This window comes from Carassius gibelio, chromosome A4, assembly GCF_023724105.1.
Source record: "Carassius gibelio isolate Cgi1373 ecotype wild population from Czech Republic chromosome A4, carGib1.2-hapl.c, whole genome shotgun sequence".
Classification (NCBI taxonomy): Eukaryota; Metazoa; Chordata; class Actinopteri; order Cypriniformes; family Cyprinidae; genus Carassius; species Carassius gibelio.
Window position 1 is genome coordinate 29,938,782 of NC_068374.1, and position 27,758 is coordinate 29,966,539.

The 27,758-nt window shown below is 38.1% G+C and overlaps 2 protein-coding genes and 1 long non-coding RNA gene across 3 annotated transcripts in view; all 3 read left to right on the forward strand.

Annotated features, from left to right (window-relative positions):
• Nucleotides 1-27,758, forward strand: part of LOC127976399 (scavenger receptor cysteine-rich type 1 protein M130-like) — a 226,170-nt gene that overhangs the window by 119,430 nt on the left and 78,982 nt on the right. Inside the window, exon 13 of the mRNA XM_052580796.1 lies at nt 16,042-16,279. Coding sequence (XP_052436756.1) covers nt 16,042-16,279 — 238 coding nt within the window. The remainder of the gene's footprint in view (nt 1-16,041; nt 16,280-27,758) is intronic.
• Nucleotides 8,098-14,762, forward strand: LOC127976493 (uncharacterized). The gene is made up of 3 exons (XR_008157820.1): nt 8,098-8,137; nt 8,716-8,822; nt 14,739-14,762. It is a non-coding gene; the product is annotated as an uncharacterized LOC127976493 (long non-coding RNA).
• Nucleotides 22,271-27,758, forward strand: part of LOC127976375 (scavenger receptor cysteine-rich type 1 protein M130-like) — a 34,594-nt gene continuing 29,106 nt past the window's right edge. Inside the window, exons 1-3 of the mRNA XM_052580760.1 lie at nt 22,271-22,400; nt 22,498-22,701; nt 22,800-22,883. Of these exons, the coding sequence (XP_052436720.1) occupies nt 22,289-22,400; nt 22,498-22,701; nt 22,800-22,883 (400 nt within the window). The 5' untranslated portion in view covers nt 22,271-22,288. The remainder of the gene's footprint in view (nt 22,401-22,497; nt 22,702-22,799; nt 22,884-27,758) is intronic.

Here is a 27,758-nt window from a genome sequence, read left to right on the forward strand (position 1 = left end):
TAGAGTCACATGTTCAAATTCAGTTACATTGTATGATTGCAAACATATTGCTCCAGAAGGTTTTATCTCTCCCGATCAAAAGGTCTTTCATAATTCCTCAAACTCATCCCCATGACATGCTTTTCTCTGCATTTGATTTGTTGGCATGAAGTGGGAATTCTAGGTAAAAAAACAAAACATATTTAAACCTCAGAAAACAAAAGCAAAACACAACTGTTCATTATTATTTTTATATTCATGTTTATGCAGAATAGAAGCATTTTTAGTAGTCTCAGGCTTTTTTACTGAACGTTTAACAGATTGTGGCTGCTATTTAATGTGAAGTCTTGAAGCTAAATGGATTTGTGAAAGAGTAATTAAATATTAAATTCAGTTATCATATTAAACTAGAAAAGGGGAGACCAAGTTGATAGCAGACCCCAAAGATATCTGGTTATTAAAATCTTAAATTGAGCTACAGGTGACCCTACATGAGACCCTAGTGCTGAGATTTCTTTGAATCGATTTGTCCTTGAGAGAAACATTGATGCACAAACATCTCTCAGACATCAACACCAACACCAACATAACAGTGATGACATCTTTAAAACCTGTCTTTTCAGATGTTCACATTTATATTTCACCCCTGTCTGTGTCTACATACAAATTTAATGCTTTAGTTGATAATTAAATCTGTGGTTAAATCTAAAACAATAGCTTGTTTTGTATTTACCCTTTTGTATTAACCCTTTTGGATTCAAATCTGAAACCACCTATTATTATAATTTTTTATTTTTTTTTGAAACCTTGACTTAAAGTATAAGTCTATGCATTTGATAAACGCTCTTGGATGGAGTTGAATGCTTTTCAGAAAACCGTAGCCAATGAGAGCATGAAATGTCTCCGCTTTCCAGGGTATTTCTTTATTCTTTTTTTATTCTTTTTTTATCTGAAGTGTTTGCCACAGAAGCGTTCAGTGAAGCAAGCCTAATATAACTACACTGCTTATAACAAGAACATTTGCAATGGTAAAACCAACATGGAAGCAATCAGCACTGAACTGTAAAGGAAGTGTATTTTCCCATTCTTTGATAATGTGTAGCATCACATACAGCACAAAGCGTAGAAGTCTGAAGCAGAGCATTACTTCCTGAAGGCAATAGATCTGGATCCTGCTAAAGGAAACTGCTATATGCATCACGCTACAATCTGATTTCCTTTCTGATTGATTTGATTCCCTTCTAATTTGTTTAATAAAGTGCTCAGTTGCACTTGACATTTTATTTGATAGTGTCTTTAAATATTCCACTGTTTATTTATTTTATTTATGAATGCATTTAATTGTTATTTATTTTAGATTATTATCATCATAAATGTTGATTTTATGTAAATAATAGAGAGATGTATAATTTATAATTCTAAAGAAAATATTATATATTGTAAGTTATTATGATTATTATGATTAAGATTTATTTTTATATAGAGATATACTGATTTTATATACTGTGGTTCAATATGCCTGATTCCCCTCTCTCTTTCTTTGTCTCTGTGTGTTTTTGGATGCTTGTTCTTCACTGATCTCTGACTGTTTGACCTGTGGGCTTCTGGTCTGCTGTGTGTGAGTGGTTTTCAATCCTCTGTGTTTGTTTCTGTCTGTCAGGTCAGTTTCTGTTGGAAGAGACTCAGAGGCAGCAGTGATGGCTCAGAAAGCTGCAGAGCTGGACAGTTCTGAGTTTGATGTGGTTTTTAGCACTGCTTGTATGCTCAGGTGTATGTGTCTGTGTGTGTCTCAACTCACACAGCTACATCTGCACAGGTTTGCTTCAGGTTGTTTGCGGGTGGACTTTTTTCATCATCCACATCCTTAACTTAATATATGTGTTTGTACACAGACAGGCCAGTCTGAATGAGGCAGCTGAAAGGTTTAATGGGAAGGCAGCAGATTTAAGACCTGATGTAAGCACATACTTTAGTCATTCTATCAGATGTTATAATGTTACCTAGCAGAAATTATTATTTTTACATGTTATTTAATAACATACTTCTCAACTTTAAGATTAAAAGCACTGTCCTTCATCATAATTGTTGCCTTTACAGTTTTAGAATGTCAGTTTTATTTATTTTTCTATTTTTTAATCCTAATTCTTTAGCCATCCTTATGCTGATTAACTGTTTTTTTATTTCCCAGCATCCAGCAGCTCTAATGAATCTCGGGGTGATCCTTCATCTTAATGGGAAGCTGAAGGAAGCTTAGAATCTAACTATGCTGGAACATGTGGTGATTATTTCATATGTGGATGTATGATATGATTTTGAGCTGGAATTTTCTGATGATTCAGTGTTTATGGACAGATGTGGATATATGATCTGTGGACATCATACATCCACATCTGTTTATGGACATCTGTGGATGTCTGATCTGATTTTGAGCTGGAATTTTCTGCTGATTCAGTGCTTATGGACAGATGTTGGTGGCACTGGTAAAAACTTGAACTAGTCTGGAGATAGAGAATGAAAATAGAGCATCTGTGAAGATCTGCTTTGGACAGTAAAGAGTCTTAAATGTGTAAAAGAATAGTAAAGTGCACAAACAAAGTAGAAGTGGTGTTTGTAACATGCTGGATTGTATTCTTCTCAAAGCACTGATCGTGTTGTATTTAGGTGATTTTTTTTTCCTCAACTGAAGTATCTTTTTAAATTTTATAATGACTTTAATGAATTTAATATGCTTCCTCTTAATTTATTGCTTAATTTATAAATGAACAGTTTGTCACCTACACCTACTCACCTCTCAGACCTCAATGTATTATGAAGCACTATATTGTCTAAATTCAGGCTTTTTAACCAAAGCTATTTACTACAATAAAAATGTCTGTTTGTCCAGAAATAAAGTCATTACAAATGTTATTAAAAGAAAAAACTAATTATTTATTAAGTGTTCAACTCTGAGACACTCTACTGGTGTAACATGAGCACAAGACACTTATCAGCTCGTTTCTGGAATAAGTGTTTGCTTCCATCTATTGGAAGACTAACGCATTACAGGATGAAATTAGAATAAATATTTCCCTTTTGAAAAGGAACTCCACGCTGCATCCTATAGAGGGCGCTTTGGGAACGCTGTCACCATAACCAGTGCCTGAAGCATGAATGAAATAATGACAATGAACTTGACATTGGCAGGCGGAATCCTATGACCTAAGCAAATGATTGACTGCGGATATAACTTGTTTTGTCTTCAATTTTTGTGTATGAAGCTCATATGAGCTTGACTCACGAGAGAGTGGGATGCCCTCACTGTGGCATTCGCGGAACTACTAGAGCAGAGTTCTGTACTCAAGTTTTAGCCAGCGGTTGCACGTACTCATTTGCCTCTCGAAGGAGTTGAACAAGCTTAATGCCTTGCATTCGCGGTGGTTTCTGTTCTGCCTTATTCTTGAGGAATAAGCCCAGAGAGTCGTCATGCTGAGGCCTACACTCTTAAGAGTTTCTCTAAGAGGATTCAGTGCTAGGCTTCCTCTCATTTATGAGCAGGGCCGGCCCGCGGCATAGGCGGTATAGGCAAATGCTAAGGGCGCCACTCATCCATAGGGGCTCCAGAATGAGTGAACGAGTGAATTTTTTTTATAATAGGCTACTATTTAAAAACCATTAATTCGAAATACTACCAAATAAAGCAAAAAAAAAAAAAAAAAAAAACAAGTCCGGCTCTTCAATCTTCCCCCGCCTATCGAGTGCTTGAAGTGTGTCAGAAACAGAGCGTGCGCACGATCAGTTGTTGGTAATTTGTTGTGTAGCGTGCCCGACGCCGCATCCAATGTAGACAGCACTGCTTTTGTTAACACACAGCTCGTAGAAACGGGTCTGGCAGCTCGTGCCAGTTCTAGACACGGTGAAAGTTTCCTGATTGTGACGGAAGGCCGTATTTACATGACACATTATAAATGAGCATAGTCTGCGATAGATACAGTGCCAAAAAGAAGAGAAGAGGATAAAGACAGAGGTAAAGAGATGTAGTGAAAGAACAATTTATTGCATAGGAGTAAGATACTATAATTTCACAGCAGTTATTTTTACCTTAAACTTAATGTTAGCAGTTGTTCTGAGTTCTGAGTCCCCAGACTGTGATTTTGTACAATCATGTCAGTTTTAAGACGCAGTTTTTATCACTTTTTTATTAATGTTTTACTCTACAGTTGTGCAGTTTTGGGGGGATACAGTACAGGCCAAAAGTTTGGAAACATTACTATTTTTAATGTTTTTGAAAGAAGTTTCTTCTGCTCACCAAGCCTGCATTTATTTGATCAAAAATACAGAAAAAATTTAATATTGTGATATATTATTACAATTTAAAATAATTTGTTTTCAATTTATTATACTTTAAATTATCATTTATTTCTGTGATGCAAAGCTAAATTTTCAGCATCATTACTCCATTCTTCAGTGTCACATGTGACATCCAGTCTATCACATGATCCTTTAGAAATCATTCTAATATGATGATTTATTATGAGTGTTGGAAACAGTTCTGCTGTAATGTGTGTGTGTGTGTGTGTGTGTGTGTGTGTGTGTATATATATATATATATATATATATATATATATATATATGCTAAATCATGAGCACAATGACAGGGTGAAATGGGCTGTGATGCATGGGGCGCCAGGTAAAATCTTGCCTAGGGCAGCAAATTGGTCAGGGCCGGCCCTGTTTATGAGAGTCATTCTGCTGAAGCCTCCACTCTCCATAGCTCTGCTTGAACAATACTATTGATATGTGTTCTTTTTTGTGAGCCTCGCTACCCAGTGGGCAATTGATGTCAAATAGACATCAAATTGACGTCAAACATAGTCATCAAAGAACTGGTCAAAAATGCAAATCAAATCGATGTCAAAACTTGACATTAAATTGCCGTCAAGTTTTGACATTCATTTGATTTGCATTTTTTAAAAACATTTTTAACACATTGATGTCCTATTCTAGACCACAAGAATAATGACAAAACAGTATTAAATGCAAGACGTGTTTTATTAAATCCACTGGTTTATATCAGAATTTTGTAAATTTTTCTTAAATGAACATGTAGTTGTAATACCGTATACACTTGGTATTACAATTTCATTTAGCTGACACTTTTATCCAAAGCGACTTACAATTGCTATATATATGTCAGAGGTCACACGCCTCTGGAGCATCTAGGGGTTAAGTGTCTTGCTCAGGGACACATTGGTGTGTCACAGTGGATTTGAACCCAGGTCTCTCACACCAAAGGCATGTGTCTTATCCACTGCACCAACACTTACTTAATGTGTGGTTACAGCAAAAATGCTGCATAATTTTTTTTATTTGTAATTAAGCAAATCAGTATATTTTTGGTAAAATATAATATATTCACCTCTTTCATTGTCAGTAATTTATGCCTACATTTTATGAATAGTTTTTTGTTGTTGTTGTTTATATGTTTTTAACCACAGAAGTCCCAGAAGTTACAAGTCATGCAAAAATCAAACAACATATGACATGCCGAATGGATGCATTTTGAAGAAAAAAAAAAATTATTTGATGACTATGTTTGATGTCAATTTGATGTCTATTTGATATCAATTGCCCGCTGGGTTGATATCAATATGATGTCAATATGACATCAACTGAACGCCTATAACACGATGTTGATTTGATGTCAACTCAATGTCAAACATGTTGGCCCATATACTTACATAATCAATTTCAGTATGGGATGAACCTAATATTTTCACCAATTAACCACTGGAAGGACTTGATGTATAATCTGACTTTGAAATTATGTTTTGCAGCATCTTGATCAAATCTTGTCTAATATTTGACGTCAAATTGACATCAAGGTGCCCACTGGGTAACTGTCTTTAGCGCTGAGTGTTGTCAGGCATCCTCTTGCTTAAGAGTCATTCTGCTGAGGCCTCCACTCATCTATGCTCTAGCTAAGTTTGTAATCAAGTGTTTGGCCTTCTGTGGGGCCATCTTGATAGACAGTCTTTATGTTGAGTAGGTTTGGCCTGCTCTCGCTTAAGAGAGTCATTCTGCTGAGTCCTCCGCTCACCTGAGCTATAGCTAAGCATGTAATCAACAGTTTGGCCCGCTGTGGGGATGCCTTGATAGACAGTCTTTATCGTGAGTAGGTTTGGCCTCCTCTCGCTTAAGAGAGTCGTTCTGCTGAGGCCATTCACCTAAACTCCAGCTAAACTTTGAATCAAGTGTTCAGCCCTCAAGTCCTGTGTTGTTCCTTGTTCCTTGAGTGTTGTTCCTCAAGTCTTGCCTCAGGGAAAAAAGTTACCTATCATGGCAGCGTTGGTATACTGTTCCCAAAGCGCCCTCTAGAGGACGCAGCATGGAGTTCCCTTTCGAAAGGGAATGTCTCAGGTTACACATGTAACCATGGTTCCCTGAGAATAGGGAATTAGACGCTGCATCTCTTTGCCATGCTTCGGTATCATGCCCATGTCTCCTTAGACAAAAAAAGAGGATGATGTGTTCTATAAGTGCCCTTTTATATCCGCAGTCAGTCATTTGCCTACATCATAGGCTTCCGCCTGCCAATGTCAAGTTCATTGTCGTTATTTAATTCGTGCTTCAGGCACCGGTTATGCTGACAGTGCCCAAAGTGCCCTCTAGGATGCAGCGTCTCGTTCCTTATTCTCAGGCAACAATGGTTATAGTTTTTGCTGTCATCTTGTGGTTGAGTAACACATTGGTATATTCAGCCTACAAGCCCATCTACTTTAATACTTGCTGTAATAAATGAAAGCGGTTTATTTACAGTAAGACATTGATTTTTGTGACCCCCCCCCCATTTTTCTAACAATGAACATTAAAATTTATTGGAAAATTATAAAATATAACAAGGAAAAGAAAAAGAATGCAATAATGGGTGACAGGGTTGCAAATTTCTTTGGGAGTTTGGAAATTATGTGTTATGAACATTTATGTGAAGATATGTGTGTGTATGCATTAGATAATTATTTGGTAAATGGTTAATGGTTGAGCTTGATGATTTCAGTTGACACAAATTGAGAAAATTAATTTATATTATTTGTTTTTCTTGTCAATGCTGTAGTTTTTTTTTCTCACATTTTTTAAGGATTTATTTATTTATTTACTTATTGTAAAAGTGAAATATACGTTTATAGTGATCAGCTATCAGTCTCTGTATCTCAGCAGGTGTTGATGCTGTAAATATCCCGGAGTGCTTCCTCTCTCTGTAAACTTTAATGTCTCCTGTATGAGGTGTGTCTATTTTTGCCTCTGGCAGGTGTGTGTGCACATCTTCACTGAAGAGTCTCTATGGAGGAGGAGGAGTCCTGTTCAGCGCTGACGTTAATTTTATAAATATGGTGAAAATCAGAAATGCCTCCTCTGATTTGTCACTGATTGTGTTTGATGATTTCCTCTGCTGTGTCTAATAAGGTAACAGTGAGTGTCATTGGCAGCTGTGAGTCTCTCTCTCTCTCTCTCTTTAGGGGGCTGACAGAGCCAGTTTCTTCAGTGTGTTTGAGGGAGCAGATGAATAACTTGTGCTGCGTTTTCAGCTGACGAAAATAGTTTGTTGAGCAGAAAATGATGGAGAACTGTCAGATGCTGATATTTCTGTGCTATATTTTAAAACTCATCACTTCTGGTAAGTTTATGCTTCAAGGAGATAAGGACGAAAATAATCTCAAATCAAACATTTATATGTAGTTGTATTATGCAGCGGTTATTCTATAATGTATTTATTAAAGCTGTTATTTTCTTGCTGTTCCTTTTTTTCCTATCTTGTTTATTCTGCTTTTCTCTCTCTTGGTGTCTTATTTATCTGTTGCACTAACAGACATTGTGAATGTGAGGTTGGCTGGTGGTAACAGTCCCTGTGCTGGTCGAGTGGAAGTTCTTCATGAAGGTCAGTGGGGAACAGTGTGTGACCGTGGCTGGGATTTGGTTAATGCTGCAGTGGTGTGTAGAGAGCTGGACTGTGGAGAACCTGTAGATGCTCCGAGGAATGCTCATTTTGGATCAGGATCAGGACCAATCTGGATGAATGCTGTCTTATGTTTTGGATCAGAGTTAACACTGGTCAAGTGTAGATCAGCAGGATGGGGTACACATAACTGTACTCACAGTGAAGACGCTGGAGTCATTTGTTCAGGTGAGCTGTTCCAAATCATTACATCTCTGAAAATTGTTCACATAACTAACATGAGCTAAACATGCACACACACACAAAACATATAATAGTTCATCTCCTCTATGAGTATTCTTAGCCATTTATGCACTCCTAAAAAATGTTTAAAAGTTATTCACTGTTAAAAAGCATCTGCTCTGAATGAATAAATGTATATATTTGCTGTTTTATATTTTACCCCCTCTTCCCTTTTTTTCTCAATAAAAGAATTTTTGTTACATTTGTCACACATCTTACAAAATTATCAGCATTTCTTGCAATCATTTGCTAAACAGCTGATTCAGAGATTTAAAAAAAAACTATATTCAAATCTAAAGAATCTATCTTCTATCATTTATTATTATTATTATTATTATTATTATTATTATTATTATTATCATCATTAATAACTAATTATGATTATTATTGTTATTATTATTATTATTATTAATAATAATACACAAATAATAACTATCATTATTATCATCATCATCATTATTATTATTAATATTATTATTGTTGTTGTTATATCACAACCGATTATTATTTTTATTTTTTTATAGAAGTAAGACTGGTTGGAGGTTCTCGCTGCTCTGGGAGGTTAGAGATCCTTCATAATCAGACGTGGATGTCAGTGTGTGATGCTGTCTTTGACCAGCAGGATGCAGAGGTTGTGTGTAGAGAGCTGGACTGTGGAGCTCCTGTACAGGTGCTGGGAGCAGCTGCTTTTGACAAAGGAGACGCTCAGATGTGGACACAAGAGATTCAGTGTAGAGGAAATGAATCTCAGATTCACCGCTGTCCAACATCACCATCACATGAAAACAACTGTTCACATGACAGTGATGTTGGACTGTTGTGTGCTGGTAGGAATTAATTTATTTGCAGTAAAACCATTTTTTTAAGATTAGTATGTGGTTTTCTTCTTTATTCTCTCTGTGTTTTGCCTGATTTCAATATTTCTTTATCTCTGCCTTTTATTGTCTCTTCATCTCTCATTCTCTCTGTTTAATACAGACAGTGTGAATGTGAGGTTAGTTGGTGGTTACAGTCGCTGTGCTGGTCGAGTGGAGGTTCTTCATAGAGGTCAATGGGGAAAAGTGTGTGGTGTTGGTTGGGATATGCCTGATGCTGCAGTGGTGTGTAGAGAGCTGGACTGTGGAGAACCTGTAGATGCTCTAAGTGATGCTCGTTTTGGACCAGGATTGCAAACAGTTTGGATGAATTATGTCATGTGTACTGGATCAGAATCTACACTAAAGAAATGTGCGTCATATGGAGATGTTGAACAAGGCTGTAGTCCTTATGGAGATGCTGGAGTCATCTGTTCAGGTAAATTGCTTAAATCTTTAGTGATGAGCCACCAGCCTTAAATCAACCTTTCATTAATATATTTTTTTAAGTGCTGTTTAACAGTTTATTTTCCTTATTCATTATTTTTTTCTTTAATCATGTATAATGCATAATGTATAGCCTACATATTTTTATTTGTCCAAAAATTTCACAAAAATGTTTTAGAATAAACAAGGTTTTTTTTTTTTTTTTTTTATAAAATAATGTCCAGATCTAAAATAAGCATCAGACTGTAATGAGTCCGGACCCGGTGGTCCTCCCTCTCACCACCAGAGGGTGCCACTTCCATTCTCCCGGACTCATTTCCACTTACACGCACACCTGGTCACTAGTTCGACACACCTGTCACATACTCATACACACAGCTGTTCCCCATTTGTTTACGAGTATATATTCTCCACACTCCCACCTCTTTGGGCCGATTCATAGTCAACACATCTGTACGCATACGCGTCCCAGAGGCTACGCATCGTTATGCTTCGGCCACCATTATGCGTCGTAGCCAAATGTAACGTCCTAGTTTTTGATACGCGACGCGCTGATGTACGCAATACTATGCTCAGTGGGGGCGACATTGCAAGTATTGTACATTAATTCAAGTATATTGTGTTTACAGAAGAAGAAGGTTTGAATACAATGGCGGGCGAAGAGGAAAAATTATGCGAACTTACCACCGTCTATCTCTGCGTTGCCTTTGTTGCCACCGATGTAAAATCAGCAACAGAATACACTCCTCTTCAGTTGCCATTGTGATCTGAATATCACGCGACCCGACTCCACTAATATCACCCGACTCTACTACCCCCTGTTGCGTGAGCGGTGTATTGCACGTGACGCTTGCGTCCACTGTTTACACTATGAAAGGGAGCGCGTCTCTCGCGTTGCTTGCTCGCATTTCTCGCGTTGACTATGTAACGGCCCTTTGCCCATGGCCGCGGGAAGTGGGGGTGCTGGGGGTGCTGCAGCACCCCCTAGTGACGAGAGGGAGAAAAAAAAAATGTAGGCCTATTAAAATATTTGTAACGCGCTTGTAACATTTATTTTTTTTTGGCAACAAGTGTGGGATCAGCTTTGACTAGCCAAGCAATTGTAAGTAGTACACTATAGTATTTTTTTAAGGTGGTGGGGATGGAGATGGAGAGTATTATTTCGTTCGTGTGTTCTTTGTGTAATGGTTGTGGAGAACTGTTAAATAACGTTTAAATAGTAGGGCTGGGTATCGATTCAGATGTTCCAGATCGATTCGATTTCGATTCACAAGCTCTCAAATCGATTCTATTTCGATCCTCGATTCGATTTCGATTTTCGATTCGATTTTCTATTAGAGATGTAATCGGGCCTTAAAATATAAGCCCGACACGCCCCGAGCCGACACGTACATTTTGATTGACAGCTTTTTAAGAGCCCGAACCCATTTACAACCCGACAGTATTCAAATGTAAGCAGCACACAGCTCTTTTGCCTTTTGTCAGGAATGAGTCATTTATACATAATTTAACATAATTTATACATGACTAACGTAATAGGCCACTTGGAAGTTTGAACAAAGAAATAAAATAAGTCCTCTGTAACATCGTAACATCTCAGCACTCTATAAATAGCCCTAAGGTATAGGCTCATTTAGCATATAAATAGGCCAACGCACCAATAAAAACAAGTCTTTCTTAAAAAATTTAATTAAGATAAATTATAAATTAAGATGGGTATTTGGCAATAACGAAATGAATTAAGATAAAGGCTCTGCCGGATTTGCTTCGCCATAGCAGCTGACATAATGAAATAATAATGCCAACATTAGCTTATATAGCCTACTCTGTCTACATTATGCATTTAAGACTCAAGTAATATTTAGTTATTATTTGAAAAACATTTACTCACCAAGATTAGGTAAGGCTTAAGTGTTTATGTGGAGGAAAATCACTGAATCCACTGTAGATGTCTTCAGCGCGTTCCTGCGCACACTGATGGTGCATCATTATTCACTCATTATTCTCATTATAAACAAGGTCAAAACTTTTCCAAACCTCAGACTTTGCTTTAGTTGCTGGTGCTACCAAAACGTAATCGTCAGAAGCAAGCCTCCGTTTCAACTACTCAGCATACATTTTCGCATATTTCTCGCGCTAATCGAAACATTACATGACCGCTCATTTACCGCACAAGCCCGAGCCCGGCACGATTAGTTCGATTGGCAATGGGATTCTTCACACTGCCTGAACATGTGCAATTGTGCTTTTGAAGACAACTGACCACGCGCACCTGTCCGCGCGGTTGTCTGCTCAGACTCGGTACACACTCTCCGATGGCGATGTTTACATCACGCCTGCATAGCGGTCCATAGCGGACTCGAGGACGCAGAAAGTATAAGAGGCTTTAAGATGCAGTCTGTAAGACGCGAACGGGAGCATGACCTGACGCACATTGCAGAAAATGGAACCACTGCTTTAAACTGAATGAATGAATGATAGGTTCGTTGGTAACATCGCACAAGGCACATAAGAGGGTGACATCTAGTGGAGGAGATTTGTAATTAGATTAACGCTAATCTTACATTCAATGTATGCGGAAATAAATAGGGAAAAAAAATCGATTCATGGCCTTTGAGAATCGATTTTGAATCGACCACATTTTAAAAAACGATTAATCGAAAAATCTATTTTTTTACCCAGCCCTATTAAATAGTCGGATATTCCTTGTGGTTTGTGTAAAAAGGTTGGAGATGGAGACAGAAAGCTTTATACTGTGCGTGTGTTCTTTGCGTAATGGATGTGGAGAACTGTTCAATAAACAAATTGCTTAAATAGTCAGAGATTATTTCCTTGTGGTGTGCGTAAAAAGATTTTGGAGTTAATAGAGTTGCGTGTGACATAAACGTGCAGTGACTCAAGCCAGCTGACCAAATCGATTGCATTGTTTTAGCGTTATTGTGAAGTTTGATTAATATTATATTTTGTTGTAATATTATTTGTTGTATCTAAATGAGTTGCATGTATGTATAGGCTATCTGAAATTGTAAGGAAAGTAATTATTTCGTTTTTTTCGATTATTAAACTATTATTTAAACTATTATTTCTGATTCTGATTCTGCTTCAGATTAATAGCGCATTGCGCATATCTGAGAACTGATGTCTGTGTGTTTCAGACCCTGGCTGGCTGTGCACTGAAGTGTATATGACAATAAAGTAGTAAATCTCAATGTATATATTTTTAAAATGTATTTTAAATAGGCCTATAGGCTCATAGGTTTTTTGTAAAAAAAAAAAAAAAAAAATTCACAGCACCCCCTGTTCAAAATTACTTCCCGCGGATTAATTGTAATCACGTATGTTTAACCGTGTTTTGCATGTCGGCTGCGTCCGCTCTTGTTCCCTGTGATTTGTTTCTGTTTTGTTTTTGCCTTGTTGGCCTTTTTTGTTCTATTTAAAATATTATTCCCTGCATTTGGACCCAGACCCTGTTCTTTTCTTGGCACCATTTGCCGCGCCTTGACACAGATGTATAATTTAATATTTGATATCACGTTATAATGAGGTTAAATTTATTACCATTAAGTTTCATGAACTTAACAAAGAATCATTATTTTACAACATGTATTAACCTAGGGCAGTATTAATTTCTACGTATACATTTAAAACATATCAATTTTTTGTAAATTGTTAATGCATCATGTTGGATAACCCTGAATTTAAAGAAGCAATATTGATTAAATAGCATTATCTTAGATCAATAAATGTTTTAAAATAATGTTCATTATTAGGTTGTGATACCCAATGCCTTAACATATTAACAAACATAACCTTATTAAGTGTTACCAGTCTTTCTTTTTTCCATTGTTCAGGTGTCAGGCTGGTTGGAGATTCTCGCTGCTCTGGGAGGTTAGAGATCCTTCATAATCAGACGTGGATGTCAGTGTGTGACGCTGTCTTTGACCAGCAGGATGCAGAGGTTGTGTGTAGAGAGCTGGACTGTGGGGCTCCTGTACAGGTGCTGGGAGCAGCTGCTTTTGACAAAGGAGACGCTCAGATGTGGACACAAGAGATTCAGTGCAGAGGAAATGAGTCTCAGATTCACCTCTGTTCTACATCACTATCACATGACAACTGTTTGCATGGCAATGATGTTGGACTGATGTGTGCAGGTCGGAATTAAAACAATTTTTTCAGATTTTGAGTGGTTTTGCAATCTCACCTTGACCTTTGCTTTCTCTCTGTCTTTCAATATTTCTTTATGGTTTATTCTCTCTGTTCAATATTTAGACAGTGTGAATGTGAGACTGGTAAATGGTAGCAGTCGCTGTGCTGGTAGAGTGGAGGTTCTTCACAGAGGTCAGTGGGGAACAGTGTGTGATGATTACTGGGATTTGGGTGATGCTTCAGTGGTGTGTAGAGAGCTGAGCTGTGGAGAACCTGTAGATGCTCTGGGTGCTGCTCATTTTGGAGCAGGATCAGGACCGATCTGGATGGGTATGACCTATTGTACTGGATCAGAATCTACACTGAAGAACTGTGGATCATTCGGATGGGGTATACATAGCTGTAATCATAGTGAAGATGCAGGAGTCAATTGTTCAGGTGACTGAGATTGATCTTCAAAATATTTTGGAGCAAATTCACTAAACAGCTGTGCCACTTTTGTGCTTTTTTGTTCTTTCTCGCACATACACACCTCCTTTTTTAATTAAATATGGCTTATTACTTGAATGAAAAAATGAAAACTGTAAATTCACATTTATATAAAAGGTATATTTTGGAGACTGGATACGTTTTTATATCACTCCTGACAACCTGTCAGCCCATCACAGCTCTAGTGTGTTGTGGCACAAACTCTGCAGTATCAACTTGCTGTGCCATTTGTGTACAGCAAAAATTGTGTTTGTGTGTTTGTTTTGGGAGGGCACAACTGATTTGTAAATTTTGCTCATTTTATTTTGGTATAAATTATAACCTCAGTGTGTTATTAATTTTGTCATTTTGTTTAACAAATTAGAATACTTTCATTAAAATCTAAAAATTTTATTTAAATCTTGTGCCTATTAAATTTACACTTGAAATTGACACTATAAATCTGATTTGTATGGTTTTATTTAATATGAACATTTAATTTAATATGAACAGATCATCATCATTCCAGACTTATAATGGGACCTCACTTGTGCTCTGGGAGATTGGAGATATATCATAATCAGACGTGGATGTCAGTGTGTGATGCTGTCTTTGACCAGCAGGATGCAGAGGTTGTGTGTAGAGAGCTGGACTGTGGGGCTCCTGTACAGGTGCTGGGAGCAGCTGCTTTTGACAAAGGAGACACTCAGATGTGGACACAAGAGATTCAGTGCAGAGGAAATGAGTCTCAGATTCACCTCTGTCAAACATCACCATCACATGGAAACAACTGTTCTCATGAAAATGATGTGGGAGTGATGTGTTCTGGTTGAGTATAAATATTTAGCAAATCTTTGTGTTTATATAAGCATATACAGTATATAACTATATACACACAGAATACATAGAAATATACTTTATATATTTATATATAATATGATACATTTTGATCACCGAATTGCAATTCTTTTCTTCATAGTCATGCAGACATGTACAGTGAAACATACACAAGCCTACACTAGACAGAATGTGGTTTGTTTTGTTCATTAGTTATAAAAGATGTCACTTGGCAGACCTGACTGATTAATTTGCAAGTTAATTATACAGGATTTCAAACATGAGCATAAATATCACAATGGACAGTCAGTTCTGCTATTTTATTTGCATTGCTTCAATGCAACCTACCGCCATTAAAAAGTGTAATGGTAAAGTAACAATTTTTTTAACAAGTTTTTGTTTTTTCGAAAAAATGTAACATAATTGGTAACATAATTGGTTACCATTTTTTTGGTGAGTAATGCAGTATTGTAAGCATTATATTTTTTAAATTAACATACTGTAGTTCAGCAATGTTTGTTTTCTGCTAAAATGAGTTTTTACTTGCCTTTTGTTTTTATACTGTTTAAATAAACTTTCATGTTATGTCCAGGTTACACTGATCTCAGGCTGGTAAATGGTTCAGACCCTTGTTCTGGTCGAGTTGAACGTCAGTACTTCAGTAAATGGGGCACACTGTGTGATGCATGCTGGGATATGAGAGCTGCCAGTGTCCTCTGTAGACAGCTGAATTGTGGGATTGCTGTGTCTGTTGTGGGATCAGACTGGTTTGGAGAAGGAAGTGGTGAAATCTGGGCTGATGTGTTTGATTGTGACGGCAATGAAACAAAACTCTCAGAATGTTCCATCTCTTCATGGAGTCGAGCTGAATGTTCTCATAGTCGAGATGTTGGAGTCATCTGCTCTAGTGAGTGTTTTTTTTATTTCTGATTTTATGTAAAAATATAATATTTACGTTAAGCATGTTCTCAAAATTGTAAAATTTTAGTAAAGTTTAGCATCTTTAACTCAGATTCCTCTCTGGCTCTTCATGACGGTCTGGTTCGGTTGTCTGGAGAGAGACAGTGTGAGGGGGAGGTGGAAGTTTTCTTCCATCAGGTCTGGAGGAGAGTTCTGCTGGACTCCTGGAGTCTCTCTGAATCCTCTGTGGTATGCAGACAGCTGGGCTGTGGCTCTGTGCTGAACTTCTACAGCTCCTCTTCATCCAGTCCTGAACACAGTCATGAGTGTGTGATGGGCTTCCAGTGCTCTGGGAGTGAAGCTCATCTGGGGAACTGCAGATCTCCACAAACTCTCAACTGCAGCTCCACACAACAGCTGTCAATCACCTGCCTTGGTGAGAAGAACAACATCTGGAGAGATTCTTCAGTTGTTTGTGATCAATAATGTGTTTTTCTTTCTCTGAATATCAGGTCGGGGGTCCCTCAGGCTGGTGGGTTCAGGGGGAGACTGTGCAGGGAGGCTGGAGGTTTTTCACAGCGGCTCATGGGGGACAGTGTGTGATGACTCCTGGGATATTAAAGATGCTCATGTGGTGTGCAGACAGCTGCAGTGTGGAGTGGCCCTCAGTAACCAGCAGGTACCAGCCTGGTTTGGTCCTGGTTCTGGACACATATGGCTGGATGAGGTGGAGTGTGAGGGGAATGAGACGTCCCTGTGGAGCTGCTCTTCTCCAGGCTGGGGAAAACATGACTGCAAACACAAGGAGGATGTAGGAGTCGTGTGCTCAGGTAAACAGTACACTAGAAGAAATGTTTATCAAAGATATAGTTGTTTTTAAGAAAATATACCATGTAATCATTAAAATACATGGTCATCAGGATTAAAATGGATCTGAAGGGGTTTGTTTTGAGTTAATGACTGTCTGACTTTACAGTTCATGACTACTTACCAAATACTTCAACACAAAATATTGATTTGAGAGTAAATTACTTTTAAATATGTACTGCCTTCCTAAGATAAAAAAAATAATTCATTACAGAATATAAAACAATCATATGTTTGCAGGGACATTGCTATATTATTAATAAATAATTTATCTGTATTTTAAAAACAATTCATGGAGCTATATATTATATGTTTTGCTCATCTGTTTTTAGATGCAATCAGTACTTGCAGCATGCATCATGTTTTGGTTCATATTTTAGCTTAATCACAAACTGAATTTTAATTGTTAAATGCACATCCTATTCTCTCTAGAGTTTAAAGAGATCAGATTAACTGAGGGCTGTAAAGGGAATGTGGAGGTTTTCTACAATGGATCCTGGGGTAATGTGTGCTGGAACCAGATGGAGGGAGACACAGCGAGTCTGATCTGTCAAGAGCTGAACTGTGGAAGATCTGGTGTTTTGTCTGCTTCTACAGCAAGAGTGAAATCAGCTCCTAACTGGCTGGATAAAGTTACATGTCGACCACATGATTCATATCTGTGGCAGTGTCCATCTTCAACGTGGGGACAGAATGACTGTGGTGAAGATGAAGTGGCCAAAATCACCTGCTCAGGTTGAATGATATTTAAATAATTTAATATGGTCTCAATAATAATCCTACTGGGTGATTCTATAATTGAATGTATATTTGGTGTCCATAGTCATTATTTTTTTGTTTCTGTACATTATTATTTTTTATGACTAATTGGGTAATAAACTTAAATACAAACTAAATGTGGTTTTAGTAACAAGGTTCGGGAGGAGCGTATCAGATACTTAGCCTAATCAACACCGGTGGACTACAATCAAGTAATCAATACCATAGTATAATTACCGCTGACTTACCTCTATCAGCATTCGGTTTGCTCTGTTTGTCATATTATCACAGACCCAATTTTTCCTTCCAATGAAGAGATCTATACCGGGGATTTTTTCAGATCTGCCGCTTTTTGCCAGACCCATGATCACTCCTACCTCGCCAAACACGGCCGCTGAGCACCATTTCGCATTATTGCCAACAGCTGCTCTTCTCGCCAAGCCAAACGTTTTGGCCAATAGACCGTGCAAATCCCCGAGCTCACATCGCTCGATACCACGATTGTCCCACTCAAGACCAGGCTCTCCTTGAGCAAGCGTCACTCGCTTCCCGCTGTGGCTTAGCCTTTTCACCGCGGCTTTTCCGGCCACAGTGCAGTTTGAGGCTGCCTCCACTAGCGGCACAGACTGCGTATTGTAAATCAATACATTTTCAGGTGAATATGCTAAATGAAGGTTTCGTTGCTAAAGTTTGTTAAACAACGTTATGAAGTTATGACGTAATTCTGTCGATGAAGATGCCATTTTTAACCATGAAGCTAAGGCATTTTTTCCAGAGTCGTCATCCACACTGAAATGTCTGAAGACATTGCATTTGCCTTACTGTGTATGTTTAAACCCTGATACCGACATAAGTTGCATGCAATTATTCTGGCAGGACCAATTTATTTAGGGACATATTTCACCATTTACTGGCGTGATCACTCAGAATTTATCTAAAACGCAACTACCCTCGTGCATTGCCGCAGGAGAGCAAGTGTTGTTGTTTTTTTAGGACTGTAATATGAAAAGCATGCAAAGTAAATATCTTTAGAAACCACTTAAAAGTGAATAGCACATAACTGCAATTAACATTACTGCTATAATCATGTCTATTGGTACAGTGTTTTACCCGACTAAACATGCTTCATCGTTTTCAAAAGCCTCTTCCAAAGTCCATACTACAATGTGAAAACAGCATTCCAAATTTATCTGCTCTGGAGGCTGTTTAAAAAGGCCAGAAAGCCAAAACAATAGGAAAATATGCTTTTCCAACACAAACATGCGAATGTGGACAAGGCTTGAGGAATTGTCAAATCAGGCAACCAATTGCTAAGCTGGCAACACAGTAGGCTACCCAGGCATTTTTTTTTAGCTTGCCCCATCAAATGTTACTAACCATTCTATTTTTCCCGCAGCCAAAAACTACAGCAGCCGAAGCAAGCTTCACGGCTCAAGCATCTATCTCTCCTCCTCCTCTCATGCTCCCCTTTACTTCTCTATGTTCCCCCACACCCTAACCATTCTTACGATCACCCCCCATTTAATTAAAATGTACACTTTAATCATATTGTAACAATGTTCTTTCGTGGGAAGGAGGAGACGGGAACCGGCAGACACAATCAAAATGGCTTTAATAATCAAATAAACACAAAACACAAACAAAATCAAAACACAAAAAAAATCCAGGCCTGGTCATCTCTCGTCCTTCACTTTCGTTGCTCCTGTTTTATATCCTTCCATCTCCTCCGTGGGACTCGAGACCGGTGGGTCGAGCAGGTGTCGCTCATTTCCAAATCACTCCACCAGCCTCACTCCATACCCACGGCTCTTGTCCCCACTAGGGCTGGGATAAATTATTATTTTTTAAACGATTAATCTAGCGATTATTTTTTCGATGCATCGATTAATCTAACGATTAATTTTTCCAGACCGATTCGATTTCGATCATCTCCCCATTAATTGACTACTAACAATTTATAAACGTTGATTTACATATCTGAATGAGTAAAACATGAATTCCTTAACATTGCAATATATGTTTATTACTCTTAAAATGACAAAATAAAAGACTGACTAAGAATGCATTACTTTGCACTTGTATAGAGATAGCATTCAATAAAACCTTGAAGCCTTGAAAACACATAGCTTACTGAAACAAGCTTACTGAACAAATAGGGCCTAGCTTACTGAAAAAAAGTTCTTCTTTCAGATGAAAATAACAACAACTTGATGTCCAGCATTCAATAAAAAAGGTCACCCAAATGTTTAGAGCAATTGAAAGAATACAGTAACCAATGTAAACTTGAGGGGTTTAAGCTAATACAGAGAGTGCTTTTCCAAAAAAACAAAAATAAATAAATGAAAAATTAACAGTGGGAGCCAGCAGCCTATTTTTTTATTACGTTTCAGCTATTCACTGAAATAATCTGTTCAGATTTCCCCTATAGGTAGCGAAAAAAGGGGGATTCATGATCAGCATTTTTGAAGCCCCTCCTTCTCATTTTCTCATTAGCCCACTGGAGTGGTTAATCTGAAAATTTCAGGATAAGAAACTCTTAATCAGTCTGTCAGCTCCAAATAATTTGCCGTTTCAAAGCATCACCTCAAAGGCTCTGAATTCTCTCTCCCATCCGTAGAAAAATGAGCAGGCAATCAATATGGAGAGAGGAGAAAGCATTTTTTTACTCTTGGCTGGCAAAAGTTGACATCACTCAGCTTTTAAGCTATGCCCATGCATCCAGATTCATGGCACTTATTTGAGGTATACTGACAGGACAGGAAATTCTATTTTGTCGTACGCTTAACTTCAAATGCAAGCTGATCAAAGATTTTCTGATGTTATCGGAAGCATCTCATTGGATTTGCTAAACAACTATGCAAGTAATCCTCATAGCAACCCCTTTAGACATCTCAAATTGCTCTGAGTATCGAACTCCCTGTCAGGTGCTGCAAAGTGCTCCCAGTGGAGTAAATATTTCTCCAACTACCGGCAAGGCTCACCCATCCGATACAGTGAGTATTGAATTCCTGTCAGATACCGCGAGAGCCTCCCGGTCGAGCAAACCTTACCTTTTCTACCGGCAGAGTTACCCGTCAGATGCTGCAAGAGTTTTCCCCGCAGAGTGAATGTTTCCCTTCAACTAACGGCATCACTTACTCGTCCATGCACAAATATTGAACTTTCGTCAAAGGTTGCAAGAGCCCTCCCAGTCAAGCACTCTTGGCCTTTCCGTCCGACTACGGGTGTACACATTCAGTGCCGCAAGCATTGTGCTCCGATTGGATGCCAGCGAGAGCCTCCTAGCCAGACAACCTTTCCTTTCCTTTTTACACCCGCCAAGCTGACCTTTCCATTTTATGAATATCCAGCGCCCGTGGGAGGCTGTGAGAACCTCCTTTACCATTCTATGGTCGTCAAGGCTTACCCGTCCGTTGCCGTGAGTTCAAGCTCCCATCGGACTTCGGGCGAGAGCCTCATGGCCACCCTACGGCCTGCGACACTGACCCAGCCAATACAGCGAACATGAAGTTCCTGTTGGATCCTGGTGAAAGCCTCCTGGCCACACAACTTTACCTTTGTGTACCATTAACCTGCAGCTGGTAGGGCCTACCCTTCCAATGCTTAAGTCGCTCCCACTGAAGTACGTAGGCTCTTCCGGCCTGCCAATGAGATGACTTCTCAGAAAAATAAAATCAGCCCCCACCAGTACTCAATGCTACTGTGGAGGGCTTTCTTAATCTGGCAGCTGTCCTCTTGTTCATTTGCTTTTTGGGAGGTACTCTAGGTTTGGGCCATTCCCGAGCTCGGAGCCCTTCGCCAGACAGCACACCAAATATGCATACCATACCTCAGCTAATTATATGTAAGCGTGAACTCGTGAAATGTGGTTTTAGTAACAAGGTTCTGGAGGAGCGCATCAGATACTTAGCCTAATCAACACCGGTGGACCACAATCAAGTAATCAATACCATAGTATAAATACCGCTGACTTACCTCTATCCATTGCCAGTTTATCAGCATCCCTCCTCCACCCCATCTCCTCACTTCGAGTTCAGTTTACAACTAGACGGGGAGGGGGGGTACTCTAGATTTGGGCCATTCCCAAGCTCGGAGCCCTTCCCCGGACAGCACGCCAAATACGCATACCATACCTCAACTAATTATATGCAAGCGTGTACTCGTGAAAGTCAGCTGATGGGAAGAGTGAAATGATTTGTGAGGGTAAAATGTTTAGCAGTTTTCACACTGACAATTGGTTCTCTCTGAGAGATGTCAGATGTCTCATCCTAATATTCTGTTCACTTTTCTTTTTTTATCATGTTATAATCTCAGAGGAGGAAACTCGTGAGTCGCCTCAGAGTCATCTGACATGTTTTACCTCACCATCTCCTTACCAGAGACAGTGTGCAAGTAAGTTTATTTACAACAAATCTGTTGAATGTTTGTTAATGTAAGCCTATATTTTCATAGCAAATTACTGTTAAATTATTTATATATGCATTTTCAAAATATAAATTATTTACCTCAGAAAATAATCAAAGTTTTAAAAGCATCTACCTTCATTATTAGTGTGTGTTTTGTTGTGAATATTGTGCTGAAGCTGGTCAGTGCTGATGTGTGTGTGTGTGTTTTAGGTCATGTTCCTCTCAGACTGAGTGGAGGGGACGGCCGGTGCTCTGGGAGGCTGGAGGTGTATCATAACGCTGTGTGGGGCTCAGTCTGTGATGATCACTGGGACATCAGCGATGCTCAGGTGGTCTGCAGGCAGCTGGGTTGTGGAGCAGCACTGAGGGCTGATGGGAATTCAGTCTTTGGTGCTGGTGAAGGTGTTGTGTGGATGAACGAAGTCAAGTGCAGAGGGAATGAGATTCACCTGTGGGACTGTCCTCTCTCCCTGAATAACCACACCGACTGCTCCCGCAAGAAGCTTGTTAGACTCACCTGTGCAGGTCAAAACAAACACTAAAGAATAATATTCATTTGAAAATTTTAGAGGGAATATTTGTGTAGTTGTATGGTTTTTAATGTGTTTGTGTATTTTGACAGATTTGTCAGTGTCCACTATTCCTGGCACAACATCATCAGCTTCTCCTATAGTTTCACCTCCAGTGCGCTCAACATCAGTCTCTCCTCCACAAACTCCTCCACCAGTGTCTCTCCCAGTGCTTGTGATTGTTCTGGGAGTTGTGCTCTTACTGCTCTTAGTGCCACTGCTTATACTGATTCAGCAGAACAGAGTGATGAAGAGAGGTAGGAGAGATCCAGAGACTGTCATATTGTGTCTTATTCAGTGTGTGATCAGTCATGTGTTGTGAACTGACAGCAGGTTTGTCTGTCTACACTCACAGCTCTCTCTAAGAGGAGACACAGGACGATGTCTGAGACCGTTTATGAGGAGATTCAGCACAGACACAATCACTTCACTCAGAGGGGTGAGACATGAGCCATCAATCTCATTTAATATTATGCAATATATATATATATATATATATATATATATATATATATATATATATATATATATATATATATATATATATATATATAATTTTTTTATTTATGTTTTTTTTTTTTAAGGTGAAAGCATTGTTTTATTTTATTTAGTTTAGTTATAAATTAATCAAGTAATGCTAAACTATGTGTAATGTAGGGATATGCCGGTTTCAAATTTTCCTGTTGCGATTAATTGATAATGATCACGGTAGAGTCCTGCACGGGTTCGGGTACCCGACGGGTGACCCGCAAATTTTTCTGAAACGGGTGAAAAATATCCAACTGTGTCGGGTGCGGGTCGGGTCGGACACAGGGAAACACGAGTTCAAAACAGTCACGTGCAAACGTAAAAATAGGCCTACGTTCCACTTAAAAAAAAAAAATCACCACGGCTGCCTGAGTCATTAGTTAACAGACGTTAAGATCAGTTAAAGGTGCAATATGTAATTTTTCTGCTTTAAAAATAGCAAAAATCACTATGTATGTTATATATATTTTTTAGTTGTGTACTTACATCATCCCGACAGTTTCCACGAAATTTCAAATCCGGAGAAAATTATAGTTTAATTAGAAGACACGGCACGTTTCTTTATTTCCGTTTTGTCGCCCATCTATGGCGTCATATAAACTTTGACCCCTCTAGTTTATCTAACTTCCTGCGGAACCGCCAAATACAAAGGCGAACAGAAACAAAGACGAGACGAAGAAGAAAAAGTAGTAGCCTTTATCGAGACTATTATATTTTATATTTATATTGTTTATATTCGTATTTAAACCTCAATCAATAACTTAGTTATGGATCATGATTATGCTTTGCCTGCACGTTCCGTGAAGCGCAAACGTACGGGTGAAATAAATGACCCGAGATGGTTTTGGGACAAGAGAAGCAACAAGACACGGGGAAATATTGGAGTTGCATTTCCAAGATAGAGAGAGCTTCGTGACAAGCTGAAACTACAGAGAGATGCCGAACTCGCTTGCATTCTGATAAACAGGTATGCATCCATTCAGCTAACTGTATCTATTCTTATATTTTGTGAAACGATGATGTCTTGTGTAAAACGCAGACGCACTAGCTCTCATGGAAATCTACATTTGTTCTATATCTAGCAGAATAAAGTAGCTTCTAATGCAGTTCTCTAACTTGTTCGATATCATTATATAACGTAATTATAATTATTAACGAAAGGCGACCGTGTTTTTTAACATATATTACTACTAGCTAGATGGAATATTGACTTGATAGGGGTCTCATAATTCATATAGACGGTTTCAACGGGCGCACGCGCCTGGACCTAAGTTAACTTCCGGTCTGTGTTGTGTATATCGGTCTGGCTGCAGTGCCTTCTACAAACGCAGTTAAAGTTAAGGTGGTGAGTAGACTGAAGTTGGGCTCGGGTGGTTGTGCTGTGGGATGTGTTTCCCATACATTTATTTATTTTTGGAGACTCGCCACAATTTTAAAACTGAACTTTTTTCAAAAAGGCTTCATTGAGTAACGTTACGTACTGCACGTTAAATAACAATAATTCCTTACATTTATATGTTTAAATATCAAAGCGAGGCACAGGTGTTTTTATATCGCTGTATTTCTGAAGGAAGACTTGCATGTTATATGCCTGATAAAGCAGCGTGTGAGCGTACCAGCTCTGCTTCGTTTACAGCTGTTACTGTTTACAGCTAAACCTCTATTTCTCGCGCTTTATGTCTATGCTTTAAAACATCTCCTGTTGGCAAATAATGAATTTGCATTTTCATTAAGTCCGCCCGATCCACGCAGCAAACATTTTGTTTGTTATCAAAAAATATCTACCTTAGACGAACTTGGCTGTTGTTATTGATTCTATTTGGAAGTTTACTGGAAGTTAAGTTAGGTCCACAAAAGCGCTCATGCACAATAACGTTTGTTTATGTTGTTGCCGTTGAAACCGTCTATATCTCTCCGTTCGAAAAGACGTGATTGTCAAAATACTAAGTTAGAATGAGTGAGGAATGATAGGGAGCGACAGAGCGTGTGTTCCAATGAACAATAATCTGAATTAAAATGTGTTTGATTTAAGCGTATTTCAAAATTTGTTACATAAAATTATATCTCGCATACATCTCAACTAACGCGATCGTTATAAAGGTGTTTAAACAACAATACACTTCCACTTGCATGTATTTGACAATCGGAATATCAGATATTTAATTCCATAGCTAACACATTTGTGAATATGGGCCTAATCTAGGCTATCCAGGGTTATTGGGTTTTTACAGGGTTTTTTTTTTGTTTTGTTTTTTGCATCTGAAAATGACTTTGTGCAGCTCATTCACATGCGCGCTCTGGCGCAGATCCGCCTCTCGCGATGCTCAGCTGTGAACGATTTAAAAATGGGTGCGTTCGATTTGAAGCACAACCTCAGACGGTGGTATGATTCGCTATTTTTTTGTTCTGTTTTCTTTCAGGATAAAAAATAAAACAAATGAAAGCATTTATCTGTATTTCCGACTGATGAGAAATATGCATATACATTCATAAATCAGTCAATTTTGTATTTTATTAGGAGATATTTTATTCTTATAAAGTGACTCAAGCACTGATGGACCAAAGAGTAAACGTGAAATATAAATTATCCGAAAATGCATTTAATACCAATATATTGAAACGTCTGTTATATACTCCATTAATAAAGGAGTCCAGACATTGGAAAAATCATTCCACATGCGTTTTATATTTAATATAAAGGGAAATAGACATGCATGCATGTGTGACACAAAAAATATTTAACTTTTAATTAGCAAATTTTTTTTTTTTTTTAGGAATTCTGTCAATTAGGCTACACTTAGGTTATTACATTGTCTGCTATATATTTGCTTCTTATTTATTAAATACGGGCAATTGATAGATAAATCATTGATCAAAATTAAGATAAAATGTATAAAAAATGAACATCTTTTAAAAAGAGTTTTCCATAAATAACTTCTGTATGACCTGGCAATAAAATAAAAAAGTGTGTCTAATGTGATTTGCTTAACTGATTTGATTTTGGGTGCGGGTCGGGTGTCGGTTCTATTTTAAGCGGGTTGGGTGCGGATTTTAATTAGTGCTGCTGTTGGAAAACGGGTCGGATGCGGTTTTAAGCACTGCGGGTACGGGCGGGTGCAGATTTACAAAATCGGACCCGTGCAGCTCTCTGTATCACGGTATTTGAAAAGTGGTCATTATATAGTGTAACAGGTTAAATAACTTTTTTCTTATAACAAAAATAACTGAACATTTAAATAGAATAAAGCAATACAGAAAAATATATAAAGCTGTTTGGGGTCTTTGGTGGGTGATGGGTTGATGGTAACCAGTAGGGCTTTAAAGCAAATGCAAAATTGTGTACTTTTGTGAATAAGTGCAGTGTCCCATGAGAGGGACACTGGGGATGTTAAAGTATGCAGGGCCGCTCCTGGCCAAATGGGTGCCCTGAGCAGAATTGTATTATTGTGCCCCCTACCCAAATTATGGAAGTAAAAAAAAAAAAAAAAAACTACTATAGGGGTCAAAATAGAACTTTAATAAAATCGTAAAATAACTAAACTATAATTAATTTGTATTATTTTCAAATTACAATTGTAGCTAGACACTTGACTAGGCTATGATTTGACTTATCTATTTTATAGTCTCAAGCATTCAGAAATTACATAAAATTTTCATTTTCTTGGCGCAAGACTACTGTTGTCTTTTCCCGGGTATGGAGCATGCGTGCAGCTGCGTCACGCTAATGGCGCATCACGTGTATTCTTCGTCTGTCTACTGCCTTCACCATGAAATGCATTTTTTATAATTACATACGGTATATACGTTCAGTGTGCAATTTGTGAAAAAACAGAGGGGGGGGGGGTGTTTTGAAAAATTAATTAATAAAAATAAATAATGAGAACATGTACTAGATGACATCATGTGCTAATTAGCAAATTTATGACGTAAGTGCGTTGTATTGTATTGCCTCCGTATGCTCACATACTGCAATTTAATTTTGCCATTTAATTTAATTCTAAATAAAACTGTTTTTATTACTATATTTTAATGTTTTTGTTGTCAGATAACGGAATCAATATTATAATGACTGAAACGCGGTCCATTAAGACTACATAACCAGCTCTCAAACATTAATATGCACTAATGAAATCAAATACACAAAGTCCGTGGTTGTGCTCTGACTGATGTCAGCTATACTTGCTTAGAAGCAACAGAATATCTTTTTTTTTTTTTTTTTTTTTTTTTTTTTTTACCTGAAAGTGGTGCTCCTCTCTGTGCTCTCTAAACACAGCATATGCTGGGAAAGAGAGACCTCACGCTCGTGCGGCAGCACCAGAGAGTCTCAGAGACTAAAAAATGATTGTCCGATAAGTCGCTAGATTTGTCACTAATCCGGCACATGTCTAGTGTAATGTAAACCAATGAGAGACCACAAACGGTCATTACCTGTACTGCATTAAAATAAAGTTAGTTAAAAAATTTAATTAAATAAAAAGTTAAGTATAAAGTTTTATTCAAATTAAAATTCTATTAGTATTTTTCTGCTGCTACAGAAACATTTATGATGTAGCCATGTGCACTTAGACCATATCATTCTAGCCTTGAATCCTCAGAAGGACTGGACTAGGAAGGATGTGTCCTCACTAGGATGTGTATTCCATCTGAGAAGCACTTAGTGAGTCTGAAGACCTTGATTACTTTGGTTCAGGACAGTTGTGTTTAATTAGGGTTGGAGCTAAACTCTGCAGGACAGTGGCCCTTCAGGAACAGGTTAGGACATCTCTGATATAAAATATTTTTCTCT